General features: G+C 40.4%; 2 protein-coding genes across 6 annotated transcripts in view; one reads left to right on the forward strand and one right to left on the reverse strand.

The window, feature by feature from the left end:
• AP1S2 (adaptor related protein complex 1 subunit sigma 2) overlaps window positions 1–2,217 on the forward strand; it is an 86,759-nt gene extending 84,542 nt beyond the window's left edge. For both annotated transcript variants that reach the window (XM_050964695.1, XM_050964687.1), the window contains one exon: window positions 529–2,217. Coding sequence is in view for 1 of the 2 variants with exons in the window: in XM_050964687.1 (XP_050820644.1) it covers window positions 529–576 (48 nt within the window). In the remaining variant the exon portion in view is untranslated. The remainder of the gene's footprint in view (window positions 1–528) is intronic.
• Window positions 2,218–3,899: 1,682 nt separating this feature from the next.
• ZRSR2 (zinc finger CCCH-type, RNA binding motif and serine/arginine rich 2) overlaps window positions 3,900–15,362 on the reverse strand; it is a 30,460-nt gene continuing 18,997 nt past the window's right edge. For 2 of the 4 annotated variants that reach the window (XM_050964189.1, XM_050964181.1), the window contains 2 exons: window positions 14,126–14,609; window positions 3,900–4,294 (listed from right to left, as the gene is read on the reverse strand). In XM_050964189.1, coding sequence (XP_050820146.1) covers window positions 4,236–4,294; window positions 14,126–14,609 — 543 coding nt within the window. In that variant the 3' untranslated portion in view covers window positions 3,900–4,235. Of the gene's footprint in view, window positions 4,295–9,591; window positions 9,776–11,643; window positions 14,610–15,362 lie in introns of those variants that run through there. The other 2 variants (XM_050964197.1, XM_050964187.1) reach the window with 2 other exon arrangements.

A 15,362-nucleotide genomic window follows, 5' to 3' on the forward strand; every position in this document is an offset into this window, starting at 1 on the left:
CAAGTAGTTTTTGTCCAGTATACGATAGTGTCTCTAGCTGGGAGGGCAATTTTGAGAATTAATACTGTTGATTTTGCCTGACTAGGACTTGTTGCTTCCAAAACTCAGGAATTTTAAAGGATTTAAAGGATATTGTATCTGTACAGTACATCAGCCATTTTATTTTTACTTGAGGGATTTTTGGAGCTCTCCGTAAAATATCACAAAATGAAATAATGTCGAATCCATTACAGATTTTAAAAAAATTCATGTCTGTTTTACTAAGTTGTGACTTGTTCCATGATGGAACGTCTAATTTATTTTCTTTTTAGTGTTAAGGGGTCGTAAAGCTTACATGCCATAGTTTATAGGGATGGCTAACTTCTTAATAATCCTTTTAGAAATGCATCGGACTTCATACATATAAACTCACATTTTCCCTTATGATTTTTTTTAATTAAGCACTTTTCATATTAACTTTCCACATATGAGCTTGTTTGCTAGGAGCACAGGATCTGTTTACCACTGTCTCAAATTTTCCCTCCACAGGAAGCAGAGACTCCACGTAGTGTACTTGAAGAAATTGGACTCACATAAATCTCCTCTGAAGTCTCCTGGTGTTTCACATACTGTAAATGTCCACTGCCATCATTTTAATGTTTAGCTAATGGTGTAGATGCTGTTCGTCAGTATTACTGTTTTGCTAAATTGCTTCATTCAGGCCTACAAGAAAATATCCCACTTAAAGTTTAAAAAAAGGGAACAAAATTGTAAAACCTCCAAAAAGGATAAAAGAAAGGGATTTCAATTCAAGACCTGTCTCTTTGGTGCATTTGAGAAAATCATAGGTGACGACTTCAGTAATTATACTGTTGAATAAGCAACTGTGACTTAAGGAAACAAGTGAATCAGCTTCGGTACATTGTCATGTTTAACAGAAAGAAAAGTACATGTGACAACTTTAAATGTAACAATGTGGAACTTGGTTTTATGCAACCAAAGACTTATTTGTTCATCTACATTTTGTGTCAACATTTGTGAAAAATCTGTTTTTTTTTTTTTCAGTTAATACAGAAAGATCTGGAACTAACTGTTTACTATGGAATTGTTTTCATTACACCGAAGAACCCTATTATGATCTGTATATCAAACTAGTATGAGCTGTTAAGGTGGCTTCATTTTTTAGCAACAAAGCTGCAACCCCAGACCATTTGATAGAAATGGAAGTATTCAGTACAAAGATTTTACACAAAAGTACATGAGTTAATGTATTATAAAGGGAATACAAATTATTTTTTATAGCCTGCATATTGGAACCATCCTGTTTTTAACATCAGTATTATTGCTTAACCACTATAGACTTATACCTTGATTATGTACTTTGCCCTTCTCCCTATTCAGATGAGTAGATAATGTAAAATATGCTGGGGTAGCACTTGACATCATGGAGAGGAAGGGATAACCTAAAGGGAAAGTTAAAAATGTGCAATTTAAAATTTAGGGAGACAAGGTGAGTGTGGTAATATCTTTTATTGGACCAACTTCTGTTGGTGAGAGAGACAGGCTTTTGAGCTTGCAACATGTCAGGTCTGAGAAATGTACTCTGAGGGTCACAGCTAAATACCAGGTGAAACAGATTGTTTAGCATAAGTATTTAACACACATTTCAAGGACCATTCAAGGCAAAGTGGCCCATTAACACCCCTCCAGTCATAGGGGGAAACAGAATGGAGAGAAGGCAGCTGGGGGAAGGTTGTTAATCCTGGCGGACCCTTCCCAAAAGTGGGGGGACCAGGGCTCCTGCCCCTCTGTGGCTCTGCCTGAGACCCTACCCCCTGTCAAGCCGGAAGCTGGATCAGGCTGAGAGCCATGGACTCTCCACCTGCCTGGGGCTTGGGGGACCCCTAGAACAGCCCATGGTCTGTGTTCTCGCCCTGCGGGCCCCCTGCCCAGGGTAGGTAGAGGGCGCATGGCCCCCCACACCGCCTGCATGGCTTTTACCTCAACCCAGCTCCAGCCAAGGCATAGGGCCTCAGAGCTGCAGCCCGGCTGTGGGAAGAGCCAAACAGCCAGTCAGATGTGAAGGGCTGCGGACCTTTCGTCTGGCCTGGATGAGGGACCCCAGGGCTTCTCTTTGGCACCCCACCCTGGGCGGGTGGAGAGTCAGTGGTGCAGCACCTCCTGGTGCCCAGGCTCCCCAGCTGGGCTCCAGCTGCTGGCCTGGGCTGAGCTGGGGGGGGAGGGCCTTGGACGCAAGAGGAAGGGCAGAGCCTGTGGCAAAAAGTGGGAGGGCCATAGCGCCCCCTCAGTTCTAGCGCTGATGTTAGTAGGTTATAGATTGTTGTAATAAACCATAAATCCACTGACAATGTGGGTGAAAACTTTTCTCAAAGCTAGCACTCTATATCTGACCTATCAGTCCTCATCCTCAAAAGAAAACTACACACTTTCAAAAAGGTGAGCCTGGGAGCTTAATTCATAACTTTGCTAGACACTAAAAATCATGGACTGAACAGACAAACTGAATTTATGGCTTAGAACAACAATCTATATCCACTAACAACCCCCCTACCCAAGCTGCCTCTCTCCATATTTCTTCCTCCCTTAGAACTGGAAGGGTGTTAACGGGCCACTTCACCTTGAATGGTCCATTGAAATGTGTTAACTGCTTATGCTGTCTGTTCCACATTGTGTTTAGCTGTGACTTTTAAGTACATTTCTCAGACTGGAAGAAGAGCTCCCTGTAAGATCAAAAGCTTCTCTCTCTCACCAACACAGTTTGTCCAATAAAAGATATCACCTCATCCACCTTGTGTCTCTAATATTCTGCAACAGATATGGCTATAACACTGCATATAACAATTTAGAAATTTTTATTTTGAACTCTAGAAACAAGCTTTGCATTTATTGGTATTTTATGGTATGCTCAATAGGGGCATAAGCACCTATTGTAAAAATATTTTAACCTGCTTCATTGATATACTTTAATGTCCTGTCACCGTACATGCAGGTGACATCCATTGTGAAATTACTAAGCTGAAGCAAACACAAGTGTTTGTATTCAGTACCACTAACCTAATTTACACTGAGGTCCTATTGAAAATTACTGAGTGAGTTTCAGCATGTAAATGAACAAATAATCAAGGGTAATAGACCACAAAATGTACTTTGTTCATTTATTTTGACAGTTATAGGTGTTCTGCAATATAGTCTACACCTTTAAGTATTTAGTCTTATGAGATCTCTGTACAGAACTCTGTTCTGTTGCTGAGAAGTTAGTGCCATTTTTTTCTGCAAATTATATGTGGAGTAGCAAAGTTCTACTGTTGTGTATCTGCAGTGATCATGAGAGGAGTGTTTTTCTAAGCTTGCTGTTATATTGGAACTGACCATAGGCTCTATAACATTTCAGTTTGCTCACTTGACGTAAGCAGTACCACACATTTACAGTATTCATATCCACTCATGTCATGTACAGAACACAGGCCTCTCAAATCACTAGAATATCACGTTTGTATAAGGTACACAAGAGCCCTGTGATGCATTTCACTCATGTAGAATATGCAAAAAAAGATGAGATACAACTGGTATGGGATGGTCTGCTGTTTGTGCTGTTGAAGTGATTTGAATTTCCTTCATTTAAAATGTCAATCTGAAAGCAGTTTTATGTGTGTTTAAACAAACATGTTTCTAAGGTTTACGCTGTCACTTGTATGTGCCAGGCTGGATCAAGCTTTGTTGTGATTGTGTCAAAACCTGTGACCACTGTCTTAGTATCACATTAATTGTAATAAATGTTCATTTTTACACTATTGCTGTGTGCTTATATATAATCAAAGGTTTAATATTTTTGCAAAGGGAAGGAGAGGATAGGTAAATCTTTTAGTGATAAGTAAAAATAATGCACAACATTACATCACTTGATTTGCAACAAACGTTAATAAAGTGTAATGTATACTCAAGATTCCATTTATTTACAGCTATTAACACTTTTTTTTACAGAAAACAAGTTAGCAGGTAATTGAAAGCTTAATCACATTAAACACTTTACAGTAAGGAAACTTCATCTAAATGAATATTCAGTTTAGGCTATAGTGCTATTTCATTTAAGAATTAAAGCCAAAAACACGCTAACTGAAGGTGTTTTGGATAATACAAACTTAGCATTCAATTTCTTGACTATAATAAAGGGCTGTTCAGTACAGCATACACAGTCCTAATTTCAGTTAAAGTGTTTCTCTAACTGGGAGAAGCCGTCACTCGTTTTTCAAAAAGGGAGCACTAAGATTCTTGTCTGAATTCCACTTGGCTTTACCTGAAGGAAGAAAGAAGTTTGGAAAATCATTAGTACCCTCACTTTAAAGGGTTTCTGCCAAGGATAAGATGAAAACAAGTTTAAGTGCAAGAGTAAGTTACTCTACATAATCGTCCTTTTCTACTCCAGCTATTGCCATACAGTTTGTACTGTGCTTGGAATAATGAGCACTGGACTCTTACAGAATTTTCAAGCTGAATGCCTTGCAGAATATTTTTCCAAGTGTTGAAGGATAGACTGCGAAACAGCATTTAGGGGTATATATCAGCCTCAAGCTAACATCACTTCTCTGATTTATAAGCAGGGTTCTGCTAACTCTGCTGTGCTGCAAAATTTTCCTCTATGGGCCTGCTGCCATGGAAGTCTAGTTTTCCTGGCAGTTTGGACTCCATCGTTTGATCTCATTTGGTACCAGGACTGTAAAAGTTTTGTTCTACCTGCTTAATTTTACTTGTTTTATAAAGCAGGAGGATGTTGTTTGTATTCATATTTCAGTGAAGTGATAAACCAGCATCTTTACAAGGTTGTGTCAGACTTCTCTTTCTAGGGTATCGTGAATTAGTGCTGCCACTTCTGTGGCTAACTAGAGAACTTGAATATACACCCTTGCACCCTACCACCTCTTCTTCCCTCAAAGCTACCCTCTCCCCCAAAAATAGTTGCTTTAGCCACTTGTCCCCTCCTTTACCAATGTGTTCTCTATTTGCTTTCCCTCCCATTCATATCCTGTGAAGCTGGAACAAGGGTGAGGGGCATACGGACTCCATACCTTGTAAGAAGGGACGCTGAAGAGGTTCATAGATAAGGCCCTGAGAGACCATTATTATCTAGCCTGAGCTGTACAGCACAAGCCATGCCACTTTCCTGCATTAATTCCTGCTTTAACTAGAGTATGTGTCAGAAGAATCCAGTATTGATTAAAAATGCTAGTGATGATCTACACTAGCATCTGTTTGTCAGAGGGTGGAGATGGATGTCAGGCGATCATTTGATCATTGCCTGTTGGGTTCACTCCCTCTGGGGCACTTGGCATTGGTCACTGTCGGTAGACAGGATACTGGGCTAGATGGACCTTTAGTCTGACCCAGTATGGCTGTTCTTATGCTAATTTATGCAATAGTTAATTACCCTCATTTAAAAACTGCATCTTTATTTCTAGGGCTGTTGATTAATCATAGTTAACTCATGCAATTAACTCAAATTAATCTGATTAAAACTGATAGTACTTGTATGAGATTAATTGAAAAATACTGTAGTGCAATCTCTTTATTGTGAAAGTGCAATTTACAAATGTAGATTTTTTTTTTTTGTTACATAACTGCATTGAAAAACAAAACAATGCAAAACTTTAGAGCCTACAAGTCCACCCAGGCCTCATTCTTGTTCAGACAATCTCTAAGACAAACAAGTTTGTTTACACTTATTGGAGATAATGCTGCCCACTTCTTATTTATGTCATCAAAAAGTGAGAACAGGCATTTGCATGGGACTCTTGTAGCTGGCATTACAAGGTATTTACATGCCAGATATGCTAAACATTCATATGCCCCTTCATGCTTCAGCCACCATTCCACAGAACATACTTCCATGCTGATGATGATCATTAAAAAAATAATGCTCTAATTAAATTTGTGACTTTACTTCTTGGGGGAGAATTACCTGCATTCTGCCATATATTTCATGTTACAGTAGTCTTAGATAATGACTCGGCACATGTTCCTTTTAAGAACACATTCACAGCAGATTTGACAGAACACAAGGAAGGTACCAATGTGAAATTACAAAAGATAGCTACAGCACCCGACCCAAAGTTTAAGAATCTGAAGTGCCTTCCAAGATCTGAGAGGGATGAGGGGTGGAGCATACTTTCAGAAGATTTAAAAGACATGTCATCTGGAATGGTGGTTGAAACATGAAGGGACATATGAATCTTAGCACATCTGGCATGTAAATATCTTGCAACACCAGCTACAACAGTGCCATGCAAACGCCTGTTCTCACTTTAAGATGACATGAACTAGAAGTGAACAGCATTATCTCCTTTAAATGTAAACAAACTTGTTTGTCCGAGTGATTGGCTGAACAAGAAATAGTACTAAGAGCTTTGCTTCTGAGAGCTGCTGACATGCAGTATAGCTCCAGTTTTTATTCGCTGAGGCAGAGTACAGTGAATGACATAGCACTAAGACAGGTGTCTCTCACTGTTGAACAACTGTGTAGCCTTTAATACAATAATTGTGGTAATGCACAGGATAGTCATAATCTGTGCGGAGAAAATGATTTTAAGCATGAAAGGCAAAAGTTAGAGCTGAAAGATTACCAAAAATGTTTTAAACATGGCCTGGGCCTGCCAGGGCTGGCACCAGCCGAGCAAGCTCATGCTTGTGGTGGCAGATTCTAAGGGGCGGCATTCACTCAAATCTTTTTTTTTTTTTTTTTTTTGCTTCGCTGCCCCACAGGTTTTTTTTCCCCTTCTTTTTGGTTCGCTGCTCTGGCTGCCATGTAGAGGGCGGAGGAGGGGAGCGCCCTGCTGGGAGCGGGCTGCGCCCTCCATCTGCCCCAGGTGGTGCCATGTCTGTAGCAAGCCTGGCAGGGCAGCCCGTGTCCTTCTCTCCCCGCTGACTGGAGCGGAGCCCTCCCAGCAGGCAGCGCGGCGGAAGCTCTGGCTGTCCCCCTTCTTGTCCCCCCTCTGCCCCTACCTGAGGCACGTCTGCAATGCCGAGAGTCCCCCTGCACTCGTGCTCCGGCCACCCTGCACGGGTTTTTTTGCTGTGCTGCTCCAGCAGCCTTGCAGGTTTGCTTTTTTCTTTTTTTGCTTCAGTGCTCCAGCTGCCTCGCAGGTTGTTTTTTTGTTTGCTTGGGGCAGCAAAAAAGTCAGAGGCGGCCCTGGCTACTGCTATGAACTGGAGAACCAAGAGGGTCAGAAGAGATGAAGGGCCTGATTTCCACGACCCTGCATCTGGCTCAGTAACTTTCAGCTTTTCTCTGAAGTATGGCCATGAAATTAGTGACATGCTCTGAAGAAATGCAGCAGCACTACAGGAGCCCTGTTTAAAGTAGACTCCACCAGAATTATGTCTCACTTACGGGTGGGATCTTGTCAATAGCCTACACTCACTATAGCCTGCTTGAAATGCCCTTATTCTGGAGGGGTCTGTCTTAGATTGTAAGCTCCATGGAGCAAGGACTGCCTGTATTTGTACAGTAGCTAGCACACTGGGGCCCCTCAGTGCTACTGTCATATTCCTTCAGGATACCACATGATAGGAACTATGTCAGTACTACTGCATTTTGTAAAGTCTTCACGAGCTGTAATGGCAGTAGAAATACACATCACAGAAAATCCATCCTCTGAATTTAGTTTCTTATTGAGCCCCTTTCGCTATTTCCCTTGCAAAATTTAAGCTTACATTTAAAAAAAAACCTTTGGTTTTGATTTCAAATAATCACTCACTAAGCTGTAGTGTAATTACAAAAAGCCATGCACGTGACTGTGATTCTGAAGCCTTCTCACACACTCAGACTGTCATAAACAGAGTGTTAAGGGTTAATATCTCTTATACCTGTAAAGGGTTACAAGTAGGAAACTGGACACCTGACCAGAAGACCAATCAGAAGACAAGATACTTTTAAATACGGGTGGAGGGAAGTATGGGTGTGAGTTCTTTGTTCTTCTCTCGGAGGGTCTGAGAGAGACCAGACATTACTACAGGCTCTCTAAGTTTCTTTTCATATAGTAAGTAAAACAGGCGGTTTAGGCTTTTTAATTGTTTTATTCTATTTGCATTTGTGGATCTGGCTGGTTAACTTTTATAGGTGTAGTTGCTGGGAATATTTTGATTTGTATTGGTACTGGGGGGGAAGGTCTCTTTCTGGTGTCTGTAAGCTATAAGACCCTGTAATATTTACATCTTGAAGTTACAGAGATAATTCTTTACTTTTTCCTTTCTTTTATTAAAAGATTTCTTTTTAGAGAACCTGATTGATTGTTTTTCTCTGTTTCCCTTGTTTTTATCCCAGGGGATTGGGATAAGTCACCAGGACGGGTGGGGGAGACGGGAGGAGGGATTGATAAAATCTCTCTGTTTTCCTTGAATCTGTTTGCCTCTTTGTGGAAGGGAAGGGAGATGCTTCTCTGTATGGTGATTTAAGAGGTTAGATCAGTATCTCAGGATAGCCTAGGGAGGGAAATTCTGAGAGAGGGAAGGTGGGGGAATGGTTTATTTCTCCTTGTTTTAAGAACCCAAGGGATCTGGGTTCTTGGGGTCCCCAGGGAAGGTTGGGGAGGTTAGAGTGCCCCAAAACACTATATTTTTGGGTGGTGGCAGCTTATCAGATCTAAGCTGGTAATTAAGCTTAGGGAAATTCATGCTAGTATCTCATTCCTGGACTCTAAGGTTCAGATTTAAGAAAGATTGCTATGACATGGTGTGCAGCGTATGGGAAAGATAAGAATCCAAAAGCCAGTAAGATTATTAATTTGCTTCTCTGCTAGCTGGTTATAAGCAGAGGGAAAGGGTTTATTTTTTTAAACTGCAGCTAGAGAATTTTTTTTTCTTGCTCCGTCTAGCTGTGCATAGGGAGGGCTATTAAGGTTTAACGACGGTCGTTTGTTAAACAAAGCAGCCTTAAGTGGTCAGCAACGCACTCCAGCCAGAACACATTTGTAAATGAAAGACAGTTTCTTTTGCTTTTTAACTCTTTCAGGAGAGGCTAGGAAGTTAAAAGAATTCTGTTGCTAAGCAACCCCAGGAAGCCAACAGAGAATCTGCATTTCAGGCAGTGAACACCAGAGGGCGCCTCAGCACAAGAAAACAGAAACCATGACTACCAAGGACCTGAAACAGGAACTGGCAAGACTGGAGGCAGAGGGACAAATCAGAAACGCAGACCACAAGCGAGACATGGAAAAGAAACTACAAGAACTAGAAATAAAACAAAAAGAGATGGAGCTGAGAGAAAGAGAAGAAAAAATCAAAGAGGAAACCTACAAAAGAGACCTTCCCCCCAGTACCAATACAAATCAAAATATTCCCAGCAACTACACCTATAAGTTAACCAGCCAGATCCACAAATGCAAATAGAATAAAACAATTAAAAAGGCTAAACCGCCTGTTTTACTTACTATATGAAAAGAAACTTAGAGAGCCTGTAGTAATGTCTGGTCTCTCTCAGACCCTCCGAGAGAAGAACAAAGAACTCACACCCAAACTTCCCTCCACCCGAATTTAAAAGTATCTTGTCTTCTGATTGGTCTTCTGGTCAGGTGTCCAGTTTCCTGCTTGTAACCCTTTACTGGTATAAGAGACATTAACCCTTAACACTCTGTTTATGACACAGGCCTCACTTAAGTGTTATGGGAAATGGAAGTACTGAAGCATGAGGTATGAAAGCAGTTGGAAAATGACTGCTAGTACCTCAAAGCTGTAGCAGCAGACTTGTGGGCAGTCTAGTTTTGGTGCTGAATGCATACCCAGACAGCTTAAATGTGGAGGAAAAATACAAGAGTTAGCAGCAGCTGAATGCACTATTGATATTAACCACTGGCATAGTCAAAGCTTTAGAAGAAGCTGCACCCTCAAGTCAAGGCTGGAATAAATATTTCCTTTTCTGTTTAATAGTGTGGCCATAAAGAAGTATCTGCATTATAGGGGATAGTTTCAAGAACCAGATAGGCTCCCAGCTCCTCTTGAAAAAAATCAGTGGGAGTTAGGCACCTAATTGCCCTTTGAAAATCTCTCCTTAAGTATTGTATCTGATTTATATCCCACGATTGTACTAGTTTCAAGGATCCATTTGGAATGCAAATGCAGATTTTGAACACTAATAGCACCCCAACTATCAAGATTAACCTTGATTTCTAGAAGTTATTTTATTACCGTTTTGCATGCTCCATATAAGAAAAAGTATAAGGAATTGGAATAAGGAAGTCATTCCTAGGGGGATAAGGAGGGTAGCACACTATGTGAAAGATAGAGTGACCAGATGTCCTGATTTTATAGGGACAGTCCCGATTTTTGGGTCTTTTTCTTATATAGGCTCCTATTACCCCCCATCCCCATCCCGATTTTTCACACTTGCTGTTTGGTCACCCTAGTGAAAGAAAATGTAGAATCAAATGAAGTACAGATCTTAAATGAATCCACATGTTCCACAGAATCTCTCTGGATAGTAATTACATGCTCTAATAAGAATATAACAGTAGGGATCTATTACCGACCACCTGACCAGGGACAGTGATAGTGAAAATGAAATGATAAGGGAGATTAGAGAGGCTATCAAAATAAAGAACTCGATAATAGTGGGGGATTTCAATTATCCCCATATAGACTGGGTACATGTCACCTCAGGACAAAATGCAAAGACAAAGTTTTTCAATACTTTAAATGACTACTTCTTGGAGCAGCTGGTACAGGAACCCACAAGGGGAGAGGCAATTCTCAATTTAGTCCTAAGTGGAGCACAAGATCTGATCCAAGAGGTAACTATAACAGTACCACTTGGAAATAGTGACCATAACAACAGTTAACATTCCTGTGGTGGGAAGAACACCTCAACAGCCCAACACTGTGGCATTTAATTTCAGAAAGGGGAACTATGCAAAAATGAGGTTAGTTAAACAGAAATTAAAAGGTACAGTGACTAGAGTGAATTCCCTGAAAGCTGTATGGACACTTTTCAAAGACACCAGAATACAGGCCCAACTTAAATGTATACCCCAAATTAAAAAACACAGTAAAAGAACTAAAAGAGAGCCACCGTGACTTAACAACCATGTAAAAGAAGCAGCGAGAGATAAAAAGGCATCTTTTAAAAAGTGGAAGTCAAATCCTAGTGAGGTAAATAGAAAGGAGGATAAACAGTGCCAAATTAAGTGTAAAAATGTAATAAGTGCCAAAAAGGAGTTTGAAGAACAGCTAGCCAAAAATCTCAAAAGGTAATAACAAAATGTTTTTAAGTACATCGGAAGCAGGAAGCCTGCTAAACAACCAGTGGGGCCCCTGGACGATCGAGATACAAAAGGAGCGCTTAAAGACGATAAAGTCGTTGTGGAGAAACTAATTTAATTCTTTGCTTCAGTCTTCACAGCTGAGGATGTTAGGGAGATTCCCAAACCTGAGCCATCCTTTGTAGGTGACAAATCTGAGGAATTGTCACAGATTGAAGTGTCACTAGAGAAAGGTTTTTCAATTAATTCCAAAACTAACAGTAACAAGTCACCGGGACCAGATGGCATTCACCCAAGAGTTCCGAAAGAACTCAGATGTGAAATTGCGAACTATTAAGTATAGTTTGTAACCTGTCCTTTAAATCAGATTCTGTATGCAATGACTGGAAGATAGCTAATGTAACGTCAATATTTAAACTATTTAATCTAGAGGTGATCCTTTGAAGGGGTCAACAAACATGTGGACAAGGTGGATCCAGTGGACATAGTGTACTTAGATTTCCAGAAAGCCTTTGACAAAGTCCCTCACCAAAAGGCTCTTACGTAAATTGTCATGGGATAAGAGGGAAGATTCTTTAATGGACTGAGAACTAGTTAAAAGACAGGGAACAAAGGGAAGGAATGAATGGTAAATTTTCAGAATGGAGACGGGTAACTAGTGGTATTCCCCAATGGTCAGTCCTAGGACCAGTCCTATTCAACTTATTCATAAATGATCTGGAGAAAGGGGTAAACAGTGAGGTGGCAAAGTTTGCAGATGATACTAAACTGTTCAAGATAGTTAAGATCAAAGCAGACTGTGAAGAACTTCAAAAAGATCTCACAAAACTAAGTGATTGGGCAACAAAATGGCAAATGAAATTTAATGAGGATAAATGTAAAGTAATGCACATTGGAAAAAATAACCCCAACTATACATACAATATGATGGGGGCTAATTTAGCTACAACTAATCAGGAAAGAGATCGTGGAGTCATCGTGGATCGTTCTCTGAAGACATCCACGCAGTGTGCAGCGGCAGTCAAAAAAGCAAACAGGATGTTAGAAATCATTCAAAAAGGGATAGAGAATAAGACGAAAAATATCTTATTGCCCTTATATAAATCCATGGTACGCCCACATCTTGAATACTGCGTACAGATGTGGTCTCATCTCAAAAAAGATGTACTGGCATTAGAAAAAGTTCAGGAAAGGGCAACTAAAATGATTAGGGGTTTGGAACGAGTCCCATATGAGGAGAGATTAAAGAGGCTAGGACTTTTCAGTTTGGAAAAGAGGAGATTAAGGGGCGGATATGGTAGAGGTATATAAAATCATGAGTGGTGTGGAGAAAGTGTATAAGGACAAGTTATTTACTTGTTCCCATAATAGAAGAACTAGGGGGACCACCAAATGAAATTAATGAGCAGGTTTAAAACAAATACAAGGAAATTCTTCACGCAGCACACAGTCAACCTGTGGAACTCCTTACCTGAGGAGGTTGTGAAGACTGGACTATAACAGGGTTTAAGAGAGAACTAGATAAATTCATGGAGGTTAAGTCCATTCATGGCTATTAGCCAGCATGGGTAAGGAATGGTGTCCCTAGTCTCTGTTTGTCAGAGGGTGGAGATGGATGGCAAGAGAGAGATCACTTGATCATTACCTGTTAGGTTCACTCCCTCTGGGACACCCGGCATTGGCCAGTCGGTAGACAGGATACTGGGCTGGATGGACCGTTGGTCTGACCCAGTATAGCCATTCTTCTGTTCTTATGTAAGTCCTGACAGCACTGTAAGTATTAATTACTCTCCTATACATACTTTATTCATTTCTTCAGCCACTCTGTTCCTTAGTTAACAGCTCCTGTGTTTTGGTTTATAGCAGGGGTAGGCAACCTATGGCACGCATGCCAAAGGCAGCATGCGAGCTGATTTTCAGTGGCACTCACACTGCTGGGTCTTGACCACCAGTCTGTGGGGCTCTGCATTTTAGTTTAATTTTAAATGAAGCTTCTTAAACATTTTAAAAACCTTATTTACTTTACATACAACAATAGTTTAGTTATATATTATAGACTTATAGAAAGAGACCTTCTAAAAACGTTAAAAATGTATTACTGGCACACGAAACCTTAAATTAGAGTGAATAAATGAAGACTTGGCACACCACTTTTGAAAGGTTGCCGACCCCTGGTTTATAGTATCCCTGTAGTAATTTTTAGCCCTTACTTCACTTAAAAAAAACAACAACCCACTTTAGATTACCATGCCTTAACATTACTGCCTTGATTTATGCCCCAGCTAACTGGCTGAACCACAAACATGATCTCTACAGCTAGCTCAAGGAGCACAGTATTAAATACCAAGTGGGCTACCACTTAACCAACCACCTGTGCACTCACACCCTCTTGGTATTTTTGTTCTCCGGGCTTGTACCTCTCCTTCCCTCAGCAGGACCACCTCTGTGCTGTTCATACATGCAGAATTGGCTCAGTGTCACTAACAGGCGAGGCAAAGTGACATTCAGAATCTTAATTTCACCCCCATATTCTTGCTGCGTAAGAAGTGTGTGCACGCAGCAACACAGGGAGCTTTCTTCCACGGTGGGGAGAATCTGATCTCTGATCTCTAGCTGATCATAGGATACATTCAGTTGTCTAGTCCAACAGAAAGGATTTATACAAAATATTGAATTCCCATGACCCTGTGGTAAATTTAAATAATTAAATCTGTACCATCTTTCTTAAACTCTTAAGTTCTGCTTGGGTCATGCTCATTTTAATACAAGATATACCCTAATGCAATATAACATTATTCTTGGTACATAGTCATCTCCTGCACACATGGTATCTTTGGTAACACTACAGTTGCTCAAGTGGCAACTCCTCAAAGAATTCTCACTTTTTTGGGAGGGGTTCATTACTTCTTCCTCTGCTATTTGACCTCTTTTTGCCCCGACTCCTGGACCGAGAGGAGCTTCTACTTCGGCTTCTACTACGACCACGTGTACAACTACGGCTTCTGCTGCGACTACGACCTCTCCTCTTCTTCCCTCTACTATGTGACCGCCTTCGTTCCCAACTTCTTGACCTGCTAGACCGCCGTCTTTTTTTGCTCTTGTGGCTACTTTTTTTCCTCTCTGATTCTCCATTTCTTTTGTAAGAATGATCTGGGCTGGGGCTGCTCCGTCTTCTTGACTTGCTGTAATAGTCCTCGTGATGGCCTGTTCTGTTTCTCCTTTCAGAGTTTTTAGCTGACTGATTGGTCCGTTCAGGAGAAATATGTATGTCTCTATTGGCCTCCCAAAACTCATTGTGTGGATTTCTGAATACATGCAGAAAGTTGCAGTGTTTCCCTCTTGGGCATTTCTGTCTTTCAAACAATCCTGCAACAGATATTTTTATTTTTTAAAAAAGGTTACTGGCAATATTAGATAAAGGCAACAATTCTATTGTTTTTAATGTAATTTCAGCCATTTTAACTAAATATGTATTTTTAAAGTTCTGTTACACTTAATCTTTTGGCTTTTTCCACTATAGATATTTATACCACGCCCATCAGCCTCATCTACAAAGGAAAAACACCCTTCAATTTTTTTCAAAGATTATACTTTAAGCTTACTCATGAGATACATCCATCCTGATATTAGTTTTAGCTTTCAAACATTCTAGTATGTCTTATGCTAAAGTGAGCTGGTAATTCTATAACTTAACTTTCCTAGTTATGTAAATTGGGCAGGATGAGTGTTAGTTAAATCTCAGGGATTTTAGATAAAGGCATGAGTAAATCAGCCATTAATCTGCATGGACTGGCCCCTTATAGCCTAAGTGCTATCCTGGAGGTAAGAATTTTCTGTTCAAGATAAATACATTTCGGATTGTAGCAAGACTGAGGTAAGAGTCAGCTAGATATAGTTAACACTGATCATAATGAAGAAGCTATGTTTAACGTTTCAGAATCAATTAGGTTGCTGGTTTTTAATGAAATATTAAAACAGACATTCTACCTATTTTACAATCATCTGTTATCCCAAAGCACTCTTCCTAAAGGTTGAGGAGTTACTGCATCCTAACTACGGTCAGTTTCCTAAATCCCCCCAGCAATGTCAGTTGGACACCATATATACTTCCTGCCCAAA

Source organism: Gopherus flavomarginatus, chromosome 1, assembly GCF_025201925.1.
Source record: "Gopherus flavomarginatus isolate rGopFla2 chromosome 1, rGopFla2.mat.asm, whole genome shotgun sequence".
Lineage (NCBI taxonomy): Eukaryota > Metazoa > Chordata > Testudines > Testudinidae > Gopherus > Gopherus flavomarginatus.